This window comes from Quercus robur, chromosome 4, assembly GCF_932294415.1.
Source record: "Quercus robur chromosome 4, dhQueRobu3.1, whole genome shotgun sequence".
Classification (NCBI taxonomy): domain Eukaryota; kingdom Viridiplantae; phylum Streptophyta; class Magnoliopsida; order Fagales; family Fagaceae; genus Quercus; species Quercus robur.
Genome location: NC_065537.1, coordinates 13,552,410 through 13,568,452, shown reverse-complemented (window position 1 = coordinate 13,568,452; position 16,043 = coordinate 13,552,410). Strand labels below are relative to the sequence as shown.

Here is a 16,043-nt window from a genome sequence, read left to right as displayed (position 1 = left end):
TTTTTTTTTTTTGAGACTTTGATTTGTCAGATTCCTTCAATCTTGAAATCGTGTGGTTCAGAGGTATAAACCGTGAAAAATGTGTCACCATATCTTTTGTAATAATTGTTTAGAATTCCAAAGACTTGTAATGTTTTTTTGTTTGTTTGTTTGTTTGTTTTATAGAAGAAAATACTTTGAAATTTAAGTGTTATAGTCTTCCTTCCTTCTATTATCCTGCGTGAAATTTAGACTATGAAAAGGTTTGTTTCAAATTGCGAAGTTGCAAACTGAAGATGTAAAAATCATGTTATTTGGGTCCCTGTATTGACCCAACAGTCATGTTAACAATTGATCATGTTCATGTGGCAATCATGATATCATATAGCAATCGTGTTATACGATTCTCTATTTCTTTTCTATTTACTTAGATTTTTTTTTTAAAAGAAACTCATTTATAATTACATATATACTCAAATATACTGATTAGTATCCTGTACAAGGATCAAAGATAGAGACAGTCGAACAAATTATGAAATCATGAAATAAGAGTTGCATCTTGGTTCTTTTACAAAAAGGCCATCAATTTTGGTTTGTTTACTTCTGTTTACTTCCTACTACTTAGAATGGTCCTCAGCCACATGGTAAGGTTGTTTTTGCTCACTTGGTAGAGACTTAAACCTATTTGCTGCTTTACATATAGAAGGTGTTTGAGAAAAAGCCAAGCCCAAAGTAGTAGTAGAAGTAGTTTATTAGTTCCATGTTACAATTCAAATCCAAAATAACTTGAACATATTTAGAAGCCTATAATTGAACCTATTGAACTCAAATAATACCATATTCTCTCTAATTCATCAATTTAGAACCAAAAAAAAAAAAAAAAAAACCAGAGAAAAAAGAAAAGAAAAGAAAAGGAGTTATAGAGTGGCTAAAAGTCCACTTTGTGAACTTTTTTCTTTTCTACCATTTTGAGCTTCTTTTAACAACGTGGTAAGGACCACAGAATTCGACTACTATTCATTAACATCCAACAATTGCTTTCAACACAGATCTACTAAATCATTAGCATAGAAAACAATACAAATATACAACACAGTAACACACACCATGCCAAAAAAATGTCATTTGTACACCTTGCTTTTTTAAAAAAAATAAATAAATAAATTTTAGAAGAATCTTCTTTTAAGAGCAGCATCTAGATTTTTGAGGGGTTTTGTTTGATTCTTTGTTTGGTTGCAAACCCCAGCTTCTTTTCCAATGTCCTCCTTCTGCAACTTTGGCTTTGCTGTTTATGTAAAAAGTTTATTTGTTAGTTATAGTAAGGTTTGTTTTTTAAATTTTGGTATAACCATGGAAGCTAAGATTCGTTCCTATTACTGACTTTTTCTTCGTATGGTTTTTCATTGCACCACATCAAGCAATGAGGGATTGCATTCCAGATGTGTGAGGTGAATTAGGACTGACCAGTTTTTTAATATATATTTTTTTAAAAATTCAGTGGTGTGGGCATGGGAGGTTCATGGACAAGAGAATCGTCTAATACAGGTTTCTTTTGAATGTGCTGATAGTAGGAGCTTCTTTACTATTCTATTTTCTGTAGATTATTTACCGCTGCTGACAGTGATGATATCTCCACAGCTACATAGTTCATCAATAAGGCAAGTCCATGGATTACATTGATGGCCGTTGGCTGGGAATATGGTGCAAACATGTTGACGAAGTACTTGGCAGAAGCTGGAGAGAATACACCGCTTACAGCTGCCACGTGCATAGACAATCCACTTGACTTAGAGGAGGCTACAAGGTCCTCTCCTTATCAGATGGCCATTGATCAGAAGCTCATTGGTGGACTGATAGATATTCTAAGATCTAATAAGGTTGGTGATTGCTTTCAATCTTCTGTCTATTTTGGTTCAAATGCTTTATACCCCTCCATTCTAGCATTGTTTTAATGTTGAACAAACATAATCATTGATGTGGTATGCTGTAAATTGTGTTGGCCGCCATTTAAGTATAATAGCTTATACTTAATTTTTTAATTGGGAATAACTTATGTTTAATGTCTACTTAGTATCTTCAATCTTCAACTTTTTTTTAAAACATCATCAAAATCAAAGTCCTAGGTTAGAAAGATTTGGTGGGCATGAGCATAACTTTCAATCAAAGCTAAGCCCATTGCACACTACTTGGAATCTCAGCAAAATAGCAATGGCAGCACTTGCACACACACAAAATGTTTTCACCTTTTATTAATTTTCATAAATGTACATGTATTTATATTCTCTTATCTCACTCTTTCCTCAAAAAGATACTTAACTATATCCACACACCTAAAACACGCTGAGAAGCTTATGTTAAAGGTAAAAATGATTTAATTCCTTAGCTAAATTTAGCTGAACTTTTTTACAAAACCGACAAATCTGATACCAACCCATTTCACCCAATATGGTTTTCTTGACAAACGTCAAGATAAGGAAGGCACATAGTTCGTTCCTCACCTAAAAAAGGATCCACATTATTGAGAGATGTACTTTTTGTCTGAACGAAGTTGCTTGCTTTAGACTCCCAGTCCTGAGAGTTGAGTTTCACTGTTATCAATAATGATGATTTTGATACATTTGAGGTTAGTTTAAATCTGGGTAGTCTTATTTTTCTTGAAATCCCATTTGGGTTTCTTTGTGTTTGATATAGTGATTTCTTGTGCATGTGTCTGTGAGGAAAGCTACTTTAAAAATTGAGCTATAGTGGTCTTTATTTCTTATTTAATTATTTTGAAGTTGATTCTCATATTGGTTGTCCTTAACCATCCTAAATTGTATTTTGGGTAGAGCTTTGGATTATGGTCTTTTTGCCTATGGTAGGTGAAAAGCAATTTTTTTTCCCCTTAAGAAAAGAGAGAAGAAGTTGACAGAATTGCCTGTTAATGATACTTTCTGAGTCTAAAGAACAGGTTTTGTTTAGTAATGGTGTTCCCACATTTCGTTATCTGTTATATATGAAAATAACACCAATATATTGTGGTTATCGCACTTTCTCAAATACTATAATTCTTCTTTTGTTCTCAAAGCCCCTAACTTGGGTAAAGCAGCTGTTTTCTAGGAACTATTTCAAGACAAAGCAAAAGGGTTTGACATGGAGAAGGCTTTATTGGCAAAGTCTTTTCATGATTTTGAAAAAGCAATATCTATGGTATCTTAGCACAAGGGACGTGGTTGGGAATGTGAGCAAGCAAGGAAGATTTATAAAACTCAATGTTTTATGTTGAATAAATATATGATGTACTCTTCTATATAATGCAGATTTGTTGTATTATGTTCTTTCTCTACTCTTTTTGAGTCATAGCAAAAGAATTTGACATTGGTAACTATATTCTATTTATTTATTATGAAAATAAGATTGTGATCATTATTGCAATTTGATTATTTGTTTATTCACAATATATATGTAACTATGAAAATAACTTCATTGCCAATGGACCTATGGTAGTGGTATTAATCTTTTTAGCATGTATGTATTTTTATGGAGATGATATACAGGATTTCTTTATCCCTTATTTGTCTTTATAATTTTTTATTGGGCACAAGCACATTGTTTACTAGGTTTGACAATGTTTAATATTTGAATTAGTGAAGATTTTATGTTATGCTTGGGTCTTCTCCATTTAGTTTTATTATTTGATTAGTCAGTCTTGAGACATTCTGATTTAGTGCAGCAAATGATAATTACAATATTGTTTTTTTTTTTTTTTAAAGAATCCCGTGCATCGCACAGGTTAGCGACTAGTTATATATATACTCAAATATACTGATTAGTATCCTGTACAAGGATCAAAGGTAGAGACAGTCGAACAAATTATGAAATCATGAAATAAGAGTCACCAAAGTATACACGACATGTACAACCAGAGACCATATCAATCAAGTAGTCATTAGTGACATGAGTGGGTTTGCACATTTATAAAAGATTCATAGCATTCACATTCTAAAAAAATACACATTTTACACTTGAAAAATCTACTTTATCTATTTTATCATATTATTTTACAACCCATCCACATCCCAATTTTTATATATTTAGATACAACATATTAAATAATATAATTTACTCCATCAAATAACAATAATAAACCATTTCACGAAATTTTTGATACTACTCTTATGGGAAATAGAAAAAATTGTAAAAAAATTAATTGTTTTCTTTATTTTCTCATAAAACTTTCCTAAAATAGTGCACTAAAAAAATCCCTTAGAGCATCCATTAACCTTTTCCTAATAAAATTTTCATTACTTATTGAAAAATAAAAACTTTAAAGCGTGTATATAAAGTGAAAAGTTTGGAAGTTAAGTCTTTTACAGTAAATTTTAAAGTGTGTATATAAATTTTCATTGATTCTCTATTCTTTATCTAAATGTCTCTTGCTTCTTAGTTTCCTTTTCTCTTCTCTTCCCAAACTCTCTTATTTCTCTTTTTAGTTTCTTATTCGTTGCTTTTGACTCAATCATTCATCAACCTTGAAAACGCACATTGGTTAATAGACAAGACTATAACTTCCCAAGTCCAGTGGAAGGTCCAAGCAAAGACCGAAAGACTTGGTGAAACAAACGGTGGTTGAATGAAAGATATCTACCATCAATTTGAATGGAAGAAAACAAAATACAACTATTCTTAATTACTAAAAGATTCAATGAACCTTGAAAACATTTCACAAGTCTTTGGTCATTGTCTGGATTCTTTGGAACTTCCAAAGACTTTGGAAAACTAAAGTCTTGGAATTTTGGCCTATATGTATAATAACTGCTTGATGCTGATTGCAGAGTTGCAATCTGGACACGTAGGCATAGCAATCAAGCTATCCTTATCGATCCGGGTCCCTCTCTTAACCATGCTAGACTGAACGTTTGACAATCATGTTTTTAGGTCAATTTTATATTTTATATCACTTGTTTCTTTTTCTTCAAATATATATATATATATATATATATATATGGATTACACCACACAATATTTTTAAATTGGATATGAATTTTGAAAAATTCACCGTTGAATTACATTATCTTCATATAATCTCCATGTTTATGAAATTTCAAAGTAATCAAAGATTAACAATCATGTCATCAATCAATTTTTTTAATTCAAGTCTTTGTAATTTAAAATAATCATAAAGTGATTATATATATAAAAAAAAATAATGCATAAAATTTGAGTTTATGGATTGAATGGTAGATAATATCTAATTGACATAAAAATTAGTATGTATATTAAGAACATATAAAATTGTAAAACATGTAATCTAACGGTGAAATTTTCAAAATATGAATTCAATAACAATGATCAGTCTAAAAGGCCAACAAAAATTCATTTAATTACGACCATATTATTTAAAGTTAAATTACATGTTATTTGAGTACATCCTCTAAATTATTCATTCATTCAATCTGCATGGGTTTTCACCAAATCTTTGGTAATTGTTCGAAACATTCAAAGACTTGGAGAGTTATAGTCTTTATAGAATTTTGGATTAAGGTGGACTCGGCAGAAGGCTTGACAGTTGGAGAATTACAGGGATTAGTTACATTAGGGTGTAATTGGACTATTTCAGTCCATTCGGTCTAATTTAGTATATTTTGGTCCATTTTAGTCTAATTGTTCCATTTGGTCCACTTCAATCCACTCAATCTACTTCGGTCTTAGGTTTTTTGGACCGAAATCAAATAACATTTATTTTACAAAAACCCAGATCTAGCAGATTTGATAACCAAAAATAATAATAAAAAACACGAAGAAAAGAGAGATTCACAACATAAAATGGAAACCCAGCAAGATTCAAGAGAGAGAGAGAGAAAGAAAATTGAAGAAATTAAAGAGAGAGAGGGGAGAATGAAGTGTAGCCGAATTTACATTTTATCTGCTCAGATTGCGCCCAAGTGTCCGAACCCTTTGCACCAAACTCATAATGCACCAAGATCTAAGATAGTAAATGCCATCTTCAATCCGTCTAATAGTGTAAGAGGCAATGATGGCGTGAATATCTGGTTAAGAAGCTCACTTTTTTGTTGTTGTTGTTGTAGTTGTTTGGTCTTCTAGTATATTAATTCATTTTTATTTTGTAGATGAACGAGCAAAAACTTCATTAACCAAACATTCTTTATGTGTTGGCTGATAGTAGGTCTCTTTTTATTTATTTATTTATTTATTATTTTTTATGAACGAGAAATAACTTCATTAACCAAGAACAAACCACACAAGTGGCATCAAACAGGCTGCTAAAGCACCTAAGAAAACAGTACACAACAACATACAGCAGAAAGCAAAACAGAACTAAAAATTATTGATATGCTGGCGGCCCGAAACAAATAGAGTGCAGGCTGTGCAGCAACTACATTTCAGTAAACTGTAGCTGCCAGAGCAAGGTTACAGATAATAGCTCTGAAATTCCTTTTCTATAACTCCCTTATGTCCCATTCAATCTCTCTCAGTTACCAAATAGAGCTGCATAACCCTTTCCAAGAATCTCTAAGTAAAATAAAATCAAAATTAAATATGATTTTTGCTTTCAATAGAGTTTCTGCTGAACATACATAGATTGCCTCAAAGAAGTCAAGGCTTTTCTTGGAAAACATTTTACTCTTTTTACAAGTGTAAAACGTTTTTCCACCAATTTGGCATTAATTTTTCGTTCACCACAGAAAATGTATTCCAACAGCTATAATTGCTCAACTGACTGAATTATACATCATACATCTATATATACACATAAATAATCTCTAACAGCTTCAACAGAAATTCCCGCGTAGATGCTCTGAGTCATAACAAACTGACTCGTGCCATAACTGATTTTCAATCTATTTAACCGTTGCCTTGCTACTGGAGATGCAACGCACCGTTTGACAGCATTATGAATTCTCAGTTTGATAAACGCACCGTTTGAGTAAGTGAGACAGCACGTGTTATCTCTTACGGCGTCGTTTTCCTGATAATCTGTTGCTGGTTTTCTTGTTTAATTCTTTTTTGAGGTAAAAGGTAGAACAGCTTGTTCAATTCTTGGTGCTCTTACTTTGTTTCGACTTATGTCTTTTTTTTCTTTGTATATAATCCTGGTTATCTTTCATTTTGTGATGCTAGTAGACATAAGGTTTGAAGGGCATTTGTCTCTTATAACTTATGTTCCATTGGGTTTCTTGAGTAAATTGATTTCTGAAATTCGTGTTAAGGAGTACAATAATAAGCTGACATTGGTTACAGCACCAGGCAAGCACCAATGTGTGTATCCGAAATGAGATCATATTTAGTGTATCAGATCAGCAGTTGACATCATCAAAAGGATGCTTCAAAAGTTGAGGGAACAAAGGGTAGAGGATCAGGAGTATAATGCACGGCTTGCAAATGGTCAACATTTCATACTTGAAGTTCATTTTCTAATGAATATGCCTTGAAGGTTTCTCATAATAATGGTTTATGGAGTGACTTGATTTTGACTGTTTTAAGTTGCAGGCTATCAGGAGATGTCGAAGGAGATGCTGAATTGTCATATACTGATGTTCCTAACATCTGGAACCTTCTAAGTATGTCCACATTTCAAATCAGCTCAATCTAAAAGAAAAAACACTGTTACATCTTACCTATGGTAGTTTTGTTGGGATTCATGATGTTTGGGAATGCCTTTTTGGATTTGCATATGTTAACCTGACTCTTAGTTTCTTTTAGCTGAAGTTTACTACCGCATGCAGAGGAAAGATATGCCTTAACCACCTATTCCAAATTTTCATGTGATTAATCAAACTAATTATTCTTTTGTTCATTTTTGGTAAAACATCCTTTTATGTCTTTTCCATCTTTTGTGTGTTTTGTTATGAGTAATTCGGACATTAAATATTTTTCCAAAAAAAAAAAAGTTAGATATGAAACCAACGGATTTTGAAAATCATGTTATCCTTTCCTTCATTTTTCCATGTTAGTGGTCATGTACCAAAGTTAGCTACAACCTAATTGTCTTGGCCTACTGCAATTTGTGCTAAAGCGCATATCAACTTACTGAAGTCACAAACAGTGTTACCTATTTTATGCTCAAAATAAATGCTGTATTGAAATGAACATTGATGTTTAAGAGTTTTAACAAGTGAATTTCTATAAGAAATAAAAGTGTATTGATCTTTGCAATAGTTTCATCATACCTTGGTATTAAATTTTTTTTTTGGTTGAACTGTGTTGTTTACTTTGTAGACCTTTCATTTTAAGAAGAAAAAAAAGCTCCTTCATAAAAAGAGGAAAAAGAAAGGCCTAATTTTTCTAGACAGGATAATGAAAAATCTTCAAAGTGCCCTAGTAAGGGAGAAATTATTAAGTCCATCGAGAGGACTACTAATGTGGTCCTCCCAACCAATGAGACGATGTCATCTATGCAAATATGTGAGTGAGCTTCATAATTAGCATAAAGAATAAAAAATAAAAAATTATTAGGTGATATCACATTTGCATAAAATAACAGCATTTTTTTTGTTAAGAGGTTAAGAAGAACCACATCAGCTTCTCCCAGTGGACCTAATAATTTCTCCTTCTACTAAGTTGGTGGTTCAGTAGGGATAAAGTGCCAATTGCCAACTGCCAAGTTCAACACCATGTATACAAAATAGCATATCACACCAGACTGAGGATGCCCCCAAAGATACGTCTCATACTATAAAATATTTCCAATACGATGGCCAAGTTCAACACCATGTATACACACCACACCAATCTAAGATACTAGCACCAATCATTTCATATACCATTAGAAAAGCCACTCGTGCAACATTATGCTGGGATAAAGTTACTAATTCTGAGTGGTATTTACTTGAAGGAGGCCATCTCTAATTTGTGAAGCAATGTCTTTGACAGTACCTGGTCCATGTGTGATGAAAACAGGGTTGGACTCTGACAAGGCGCCAATTTCTTTCATTGTGACGAAATATTGAGTCACCAGAACCATGTCCAAGAAATCCTTTGACGTAGTCCCAGGTACATTCATAGAGAAAGCAAGCACACTGTCCCTCAGCCCAACTACAAACCCAGCCAAATAATTAGATTCAGCTGTTCATTACATGTAAAAGGTCAATGACAAGTTAATTAGTATTCAGGAAAAAAGAAGCCAAACTTACTCAGAGATAGAGGAGAAAAAATGTTCAATTCAAAATGAACACTTACCGGCATTTATCTCGCTCATAGCCCTTTTCACATATTCATCGGGTTCAGTGTCCACAATGAGCGTTTGAACAATCTCAAATCCATAAGCTGACATGGCCTATGCATGTAAAATTCAAAGATATTAAAAAGAATCAGATTTACCTTGTAACTTGACTAATACTAAACCAGATTAGCAGACAAAGAAATATACCTTTTCAAGTTTCTGTTCCAAAGCTTTTGCAATCTCATTCTTTTGTTAAAAAACAAAAACCAACTCCAATTTCGGAACACTTGCTCTAGTAACTAGAAGAATAGTGACATAAACCTTTTAATTTCTCCAAACGATATACAAATAGGTAAAATTGTCTCCAATGGAAATTATGACATAACAAGTCTATGCATTGATAGTGTGTAAAAATTTCCCCGACCTCAAAAATGTTCTACCCAGCAAATTTAATAACAATACTATAAGAATTTTTTTTCTCTCCGTTTGTCCTCATAATATTCACATCAGACACATTACCTTATTGGTCCTCTTTACATGAACATTATTGTTAAAATAATCACTTTTCCATATCCAAGAAAGCATATCACGTACACGATTATCCTATATAGCTGTTTCACTAAGAATAGACATTTCAATTGTTTTAGCATAAACTTCAAAAAATCAACGTCAAGCTATAGAAAAGAAAGTCCACAATTCTCAGCATAAACTTCAAAAAGTCAATATCAAGTTAGAAAAGCCTAGACTTCTCAGAATTAATTTATTTTCCTAACAAATGCACACCCGTGGGACATTTTCAATAGTAAAGGACTTGACTCTTTTAAATTCCATTATTAAGAAAAGAGTCGCAACTTGCTACAAACAAACCCCATTTCACAGAACAAAATCCCCTCTCCTCCCTTTCTAATTTCTATCATTCAAGTCAAAATAAAATCTCATCTCTTCCTCACAGGAAACACAATCCAGCAACCCGCCACACACACATCGCCAGAGTCGCTGCCGTCACCACCGCCCAATCTTCTCTCCATTTCTCTACAACAAATCTGAAAATATTAAATTAAATTTGTAAATAGTACCCAATCGATTTCCAGCCCACAACAATCTCAAAAGTTGGAATGAAACCTCAAGAACTACACCCAAAAAAACAAGAGAAGAAGAAGCAACTTTGAAGTTTGCACAAGAAGAAAACTAACTTTAAAATCTCTACTTAAAACACAAGATAATGATAAAATCTCTAAGCAAAGATACTAACTGAAAAGGTTTCCAGGAACAAACCATCTTCATGACACATAGGAAAGATAAGGAAACTTAATTCTGGTAAATAGCTATCAAAGTCAAGGATATGTAGTCATACCAGTTCCCACGAAAGCGAAAATATTCTGTGAGATACTGATAAATGAAATCAATCACATAGTCCGCATATCCAAAACTAAGTCTCAACCTCTAAAATTGGTTTGCTGCCAACAGTCATGCGTCTCAAAATTTTTGGAAATTTGAGTTTGCATCAAACAAGCTCTCTCTCAGACAACCAAAGGTAACAGAAATGACACTTTTGATGGCATCAGCAGCACTCATAACCTTCAAAGTTGAAGAAATTAGATTCTCAGGTAACAGACGAAGAGATGAATGAAGACATCCATAACAAGAAATATCTCCTCCTAGGCATAAATTAAAAATGCTTATTCCATGAACTATAACCAATTTGAGGAAAACATAACTATAATCATTACCACCTAAGCCATTAAGGAGAACCTGCTAGATTGATGGTAGATTCACTAAATGAAATAAGGTGAAGGAAAATGTAAATTCAAGTTGTTGCATAGTAGTGTCATACAAGAAGTGTAACCTGTTGAGTGAAAATTATGGGTTAGATTCAGGTGAATGGATCCCAACTATAGCATTGTTAAACGTGCATAACAGCATTCCAAAACCTTCTGCAGCCACGAAAAGTGTAATTGAATACTAATCGATGACAATAAAACACAATGGCATCTAATTAAAAGCTATTCCTATGAGAAACTTTTAAATTCTACTTGGTGATCAAAGCAATAAAGAAAATTATAGACAAATCAATTTCTTTGTTTCAAGACATAGAATTGTAGACATAGAAGAAGGCTGGGTGGTGGTCCTATTACTGTCTTGGCAACTCTTTTTCATCTCAATGAGGAAATCAGGAGATATAGTTGGATCAGGCTGCCTGGTCTCCTTGAAGCCAGAGAGGCGTTTCTGTATGAATTCACAGTCAATCTTCCCAATGTTGTGTTCACCTTCAGATGATCAAGAAACCAATACAAACCAAATAACTTTTTAAACCTTTTCAACTCCATAAGACAAGGGGGAAAAAGAAAGAAAAGCAGAGAGCTAGTAAGTAGCTAGAAGACTGACTATTTCTCTTTCATCAAAACCTCTATGGGCAAAAAGGTGAAGTGTCTGTATTATGTTATCATCCAGTCGTGGAATCTTGGGCCAGTGTTGTCACTGCCCCTGGGTACCTTTCAGTAAATTTCCTTTTTTTGTTGATTTGGGAGAAGAGAAAGAGAAAGAAATAAGATCATTTGAAGAAGATGAAGCTGCAAACGTGGAATGCTGAAATCAAAGAGGCCAAGGCGCCTAAGATTAGGTGTCTGTTGAAATATGAATGAATGCTGTCCAACCTGTGATGTCAAGTATAATAGTTTACATTAGAGAACACCAATAAAAAAGAGTTATCAATGTAGAGTTGTTCTTTATTTCCAGATTAACAGAAATTGGAACAAGAAAAGTATTTCATTTTTTGACATTTTAGACTAGTTAAACATAACCAAAAAGTGCTCGAAACAATTAGTTGGTGAAGTAAAGGTGACTATAACAATTTGTGGAAACCAAAACAGCAAAATTCACTAGGAACATAAAAAAAACCCCTCAAGGTCTGACCTGCCTCTCGATGGAAGTTTTTATCACCATTTCTGTCAACCAAGAGGACCGAAGCATCACAACCCTGATCAAGAAAATCCCACACAACATTAAGACCAACAAATTAATACCTACAAATAAATGGCAAGAAATCATAACATACAAATTGCTGTCTTATTTAATCTTTTAATACAAAAATTGATACGTATGCTAAGAATCACACTACTCACAAGAATTCAGAATTAAAAGTCACTTCATGGGCTATAAATCAAGCAAGATAAAAATGATTGAAATAAACATCTAATTGAAAATATAGAGGAAATTAGTCTACAGCTTAAAGCATCTTGGGTAGCACTAGAATATTTACCACCTCTCTTCAAGTTGGAAAAAAAAAGTGTTTCTGAAAAGGAGCAAAGCAAAGCTTTGGTCGGAATGGCAAAGAGGCGTTGATGAATTAAATGAGGAAAAAGAAGAGAGAGAAGAGGAAGCACATGAGTAAGAGCAGTTGACTTGGCCGTAATACAAAGAATACACGCTCCATATTTGCTCTGGATTTGAGAAATGAGAATATAAATATATTTAGGAAGATATGGGAATTTTTTTTTTTTTTTTTGATAAGGAAGATATGGGAATTAAGATGGCATAGATAAATATATTTATAGTTATAGGCCGCGACTATTAGTAACAAGACAATTAATCCATAGTGTCGTGTTAGCTTATTTTATGGGTTGGGCCAATGATTTGGAAAATTAAAGGTCTTGTGGGTCACTCTATTACAGTTATATATCTTCAACCCGTTAATTATTAATAATATCTATGGTCTTGCGGGACAAAATTATGGTCTTGCGGTTGTGGGTCACTTTAAAAAGTAGCTCTGAAAGTGAAAAAATATCAGGTTATCCGGGTTAGCTATATTTACTGTTTATCATAATAATAATCCTATCTATTGTTTATTTTTATTTATTTATAAGACTATCTACTGTTTATTAAAAAAATTATTAATAATTTTATCAACTTTAGATTTCAATTCGCTCGTACTTTCAAGTTTTGTCTCTGCCTATTTAGTATTAGGACCATCAGTTTATGGAAATAATTAGCTTATGACAATAACGCTAGACATTTAGCACAATGTCAAGGACCCAGCAGCAAATAAGACAAAGGCATCCTTTTGACAAAATTATATTTAAATAGACAATAAGCACGTGCGTCTCAAAGACTCTTTTATTTTTTTGAATAAAAGTTAATAATTTGCATCTATTAATATTTGGAAACATATATTTTTATTTCTCAAAAAAATAAAAAAATAAATTATAGAAATAAGCGGTAACTATAATTTCTTTTTTGAATGTTTGTTTGAAAGTGGTATAGTGATACCGAGAAAAGTTTGGGTAGGAGAAAAATAAGATGAACATAAGGGAAAAAAATGCTAAATTTAGGAGTTCTCTTAGTTTTTAATTTTTAATTTTTTAATTTGGGGATGCTTTACTTTTATTTGGAAGAAAAAAGGTATAAAAGGGCTAAATTTTAGGGAATAAAAAGATGAACGTGAGGGGAAAAAAATCTTAAATTTTAGGAGTTCTCTTTTTTAATTTAAAATGAAATTTGTTATTTGACATTTATAATCCTATTTCTCAGAGAAGTTTCCCTTCATTAATGAGAATATTTTTTAACCAAATAAAAGTCCAGTTCAAACAGATGAATCATCTTAGAGATACTATATATTAATTAAATCATTGTAATTTAGGCACATGCCAAAAGCACAAGTAAAAAAGAGGCACAAGAACTCAAGATCAGAGGGTTTTGGAATTTCTAATCATTGCTCATTTCTAATTATTTATACATACATTTTTTTTTCCTTTTTTTGTGGGGGCTGGAGTGGGGGTGGTGGGATTTAGGAATCTTCCAAAGTAATATTTAAGAAACGTTTAATTAGTACCTTTATCTCTTAAAATTTGTATGTTTGGAGAAAATAATCACATTTTTTTTAAGTCATCGATATACTAGATCCCTTCAACCATGAAAACAAGTAACACCATTAGAAGACTTTAATCTTGTTAACGTCTCACCAAGTCTTTGGTTATTGTTTGAAATTTCCAAAGACTTGGAAAGCTATAGACTTGAATTTTTAGGCTATGTAAAAATTGTTTGATGTAGATTACAGAATTACAAACTAAACGTGTGACAATAATCAAACTTGTAGCAATTATGTTATCATGACTAGTTTTACATCATCCATTACTTTTTCCTCAAATAAATTAAAAATTAAAATTGACTATAATTAAATATCTAATTATCTACTTTTTAGTATGCCATGCAATGATCAAGAAAATTCAAGTTTAAACTCCAAATTACATCGTCATACCTAAAATTATTTTCAAATCAATCATATAAGTTTCTTTTTTTTTCTTTTTTTCTTTTTTTTTCTAGTCTTTAACTTCAAATATGTTTTCAAGTTAGTAATTCCAGCGTTCAATCTTGCCATTACTTTAGTGTTTTTCATATTCTTAGATTCGGCTAGAGTAGAATTCTATCTTGTATAAAAAAAAAAAAAAATGTTTTTCATATTCTTAAATGATATTATTTTAGTGAACTTAAGGATGAATTGGATGGAACTAGCGTATACTGTGGACTATATATATAGAATTTAAGGGTCATTCTGTTAACTAGCGTACACTATGGACTATATATAGCAGAATTCTTTGATGCAGATTCATTGATTAATAAAAACTTTTTTTTTAAAAAAAAAAAACTAAAAAACTAACTCTAAAAGTTAGAATATCAGGGTCAGATTTATAAAAAACTCCTTATAAACAAGTATCATAATATATAATCCTATCTACTTTACATTTATACTAGCCCATATTGATACCTGTGGTGAATATATTAATATTATTATTATTATTATTATTTATGTTTTGTCTCTCTGGCTATAATGAACTGGTGACTGTTGTCAAGGACACTGCAAAATAAGAAAAAGGCATCATCCTAGCATAATTGTTTAATTAAATTATTTTAATTTAGGCACATGCCAAATGCAAAAGTAAAAAAAGACCAATTGGCTTGGTATATGTGTTTAAAAACTGAAAATTGTTGTTTAAAAACATTTATGAAAATACTGTGGATGAAAAAGTGTGTGGAAATGCATGAAATGCTATTTAAAAATTAAAAATGGTTGTTTGGAAACACAAACCAAACACCCCCTTAATATCTTAGAGGGTTTGGGAATTTCTAATCATTGCTCAGTTCCCATTCATAATGATTATGGTTTTGAAATTCCTAATCATTGCTTACATATGGTGCAGCTCTTGAAGGATGTTCTTGGCCTCCAAGTTTCCCACATTTTTATTGTACTATGATTTAGTACGCTCATGACCAACATGGGAGTGCTCCAATTAATAAAAGTTAGACGTAAATGCACTTTTGATCCGTATATTTTAGGCCGTTTTTCGATTTGGTTCCTAAATTGATTTTGCTCCTAGATTAGTCCTTGATTTTTTTAAATTGTTTTTAAAATGGTACCTATCGTTAACCTAGTTACAGAAAATGCTGAAATGGCAAACGGATTTCACTGTTTGTTGACGTGGCTAATAAATAATATTAAAAATACCACATCAGCATCTATGTCAGCGTTTTAATGACAAGTCAGCATTTTAATTAATAAAAAAATTAAAATAATTTTAAAAAAATTAAACTGAAAAAATTCAAAATCAAAAACAAAAAAAGAAAAAACTTTTTCAAATCCTCTCTTTCTCAGTGTTTGTGTCTATATCCTTTTTTTTTTTTTTAGATCCTTTCTTTCTCTGTCTCTTGGTGTGTATTTGTGTTTGTATCTTTCTTTATTCAAGCTTTCAATCCCTCTCTCTCTCTCTCTCTCTCTCTCTCTTAATCTCTAACATTTTCTCTCTCTAAACCCAACTCTCTAATCTCTGGGTTTTTCTAGTTTTCTATGGGGTGGTCGGTAATGGAGGTGGAGATTGGTGGTCGGGGTGGAGATCGGTGTGGTTGGGGT

The 16,043-nt window shown here is 32.1% G+C and overlaps 2 protein-coding genes across 8 annotated transcripts in view; one reads left to right on the top strand and one right to left on the bottom strand.

Moving 5' to 3' along the window:
* Nucleotides 1-1,410: 1,410 nt before the first annotated feature.
* Nucleotides 1,411-3,767, top strand: LOC126720617 (embryogenesis-associated protein EMB8-like). 2 transcript variants are annotated; one of them, XM_050423306.1, is made up of 2 exons: nt 1,411-1,856; nt 3,068-3,767. In XM_050423306.1, the coding sequence occupies exons 1-2, from the start codon at nt 1,659-1,661 to the stop codon at nt 3,242-3,244; spliced, it is 375 nt and encodes a 124-aa protein (XP_050279263.1). In that variant the 5' UTR covers nt 1,411-1,658; the 3' UTR covers nt 3,245-3,767. The 2 variants fall into 2 exon arrangements, with proteins under 2 accessions (XP_050279263.1, XP_050279264.1); XM_050423307.1 differs by having other exon boundaries at nt 1,414-1,856; nt 3,079-3,767.
* A 4,680-nt stretch (nt 3,768-8,447) lies between these two features.
* Nucleotides 8,448-16,043, bottom strand: part of LOC126720608 (receptor-like protein Cf-9) — a 51,964-nt gene continuing 44,368 nt past the window's right edge. The window contains exons 12-14 of one of the 6 annotated variants that reach the window (XM_050423242.1): nt 9,350-11,766; nt 9,160-9,256; nt 8,448-9,045 (exon numbers count right to left, since the gene is read on the bottom strand). The gene's annotated coding sequence lies outside the window, so the exon portion shown is untranslated. Of the gene's footprint in view, nt 9,046-9,159; nt 9,257-9,349; nt 11,767-16,043 lie in introns of those variants that run through there. The other 5 variants (XM_050423245.1, XM_050423247.1, XM_050423241.1 and 2 more) reach the window with 5 other exon arrangements.

Coding starts and splice junctions, on each gene's coding strand:
- LOC126720617 (XM_050423306.1), top strand. CDS start 1,659: ATGGCCGTTGGCTGGGAATATGGTGCAAACATGTTGACGAAGTACTTG. Junction 1,857..3,067: donor ATATTCTAAGATCTAATAAG/GTTGGTGATTGC, acceptor TGGGTAAAGCAG/CTGTTTTCTAGGAACTATTT.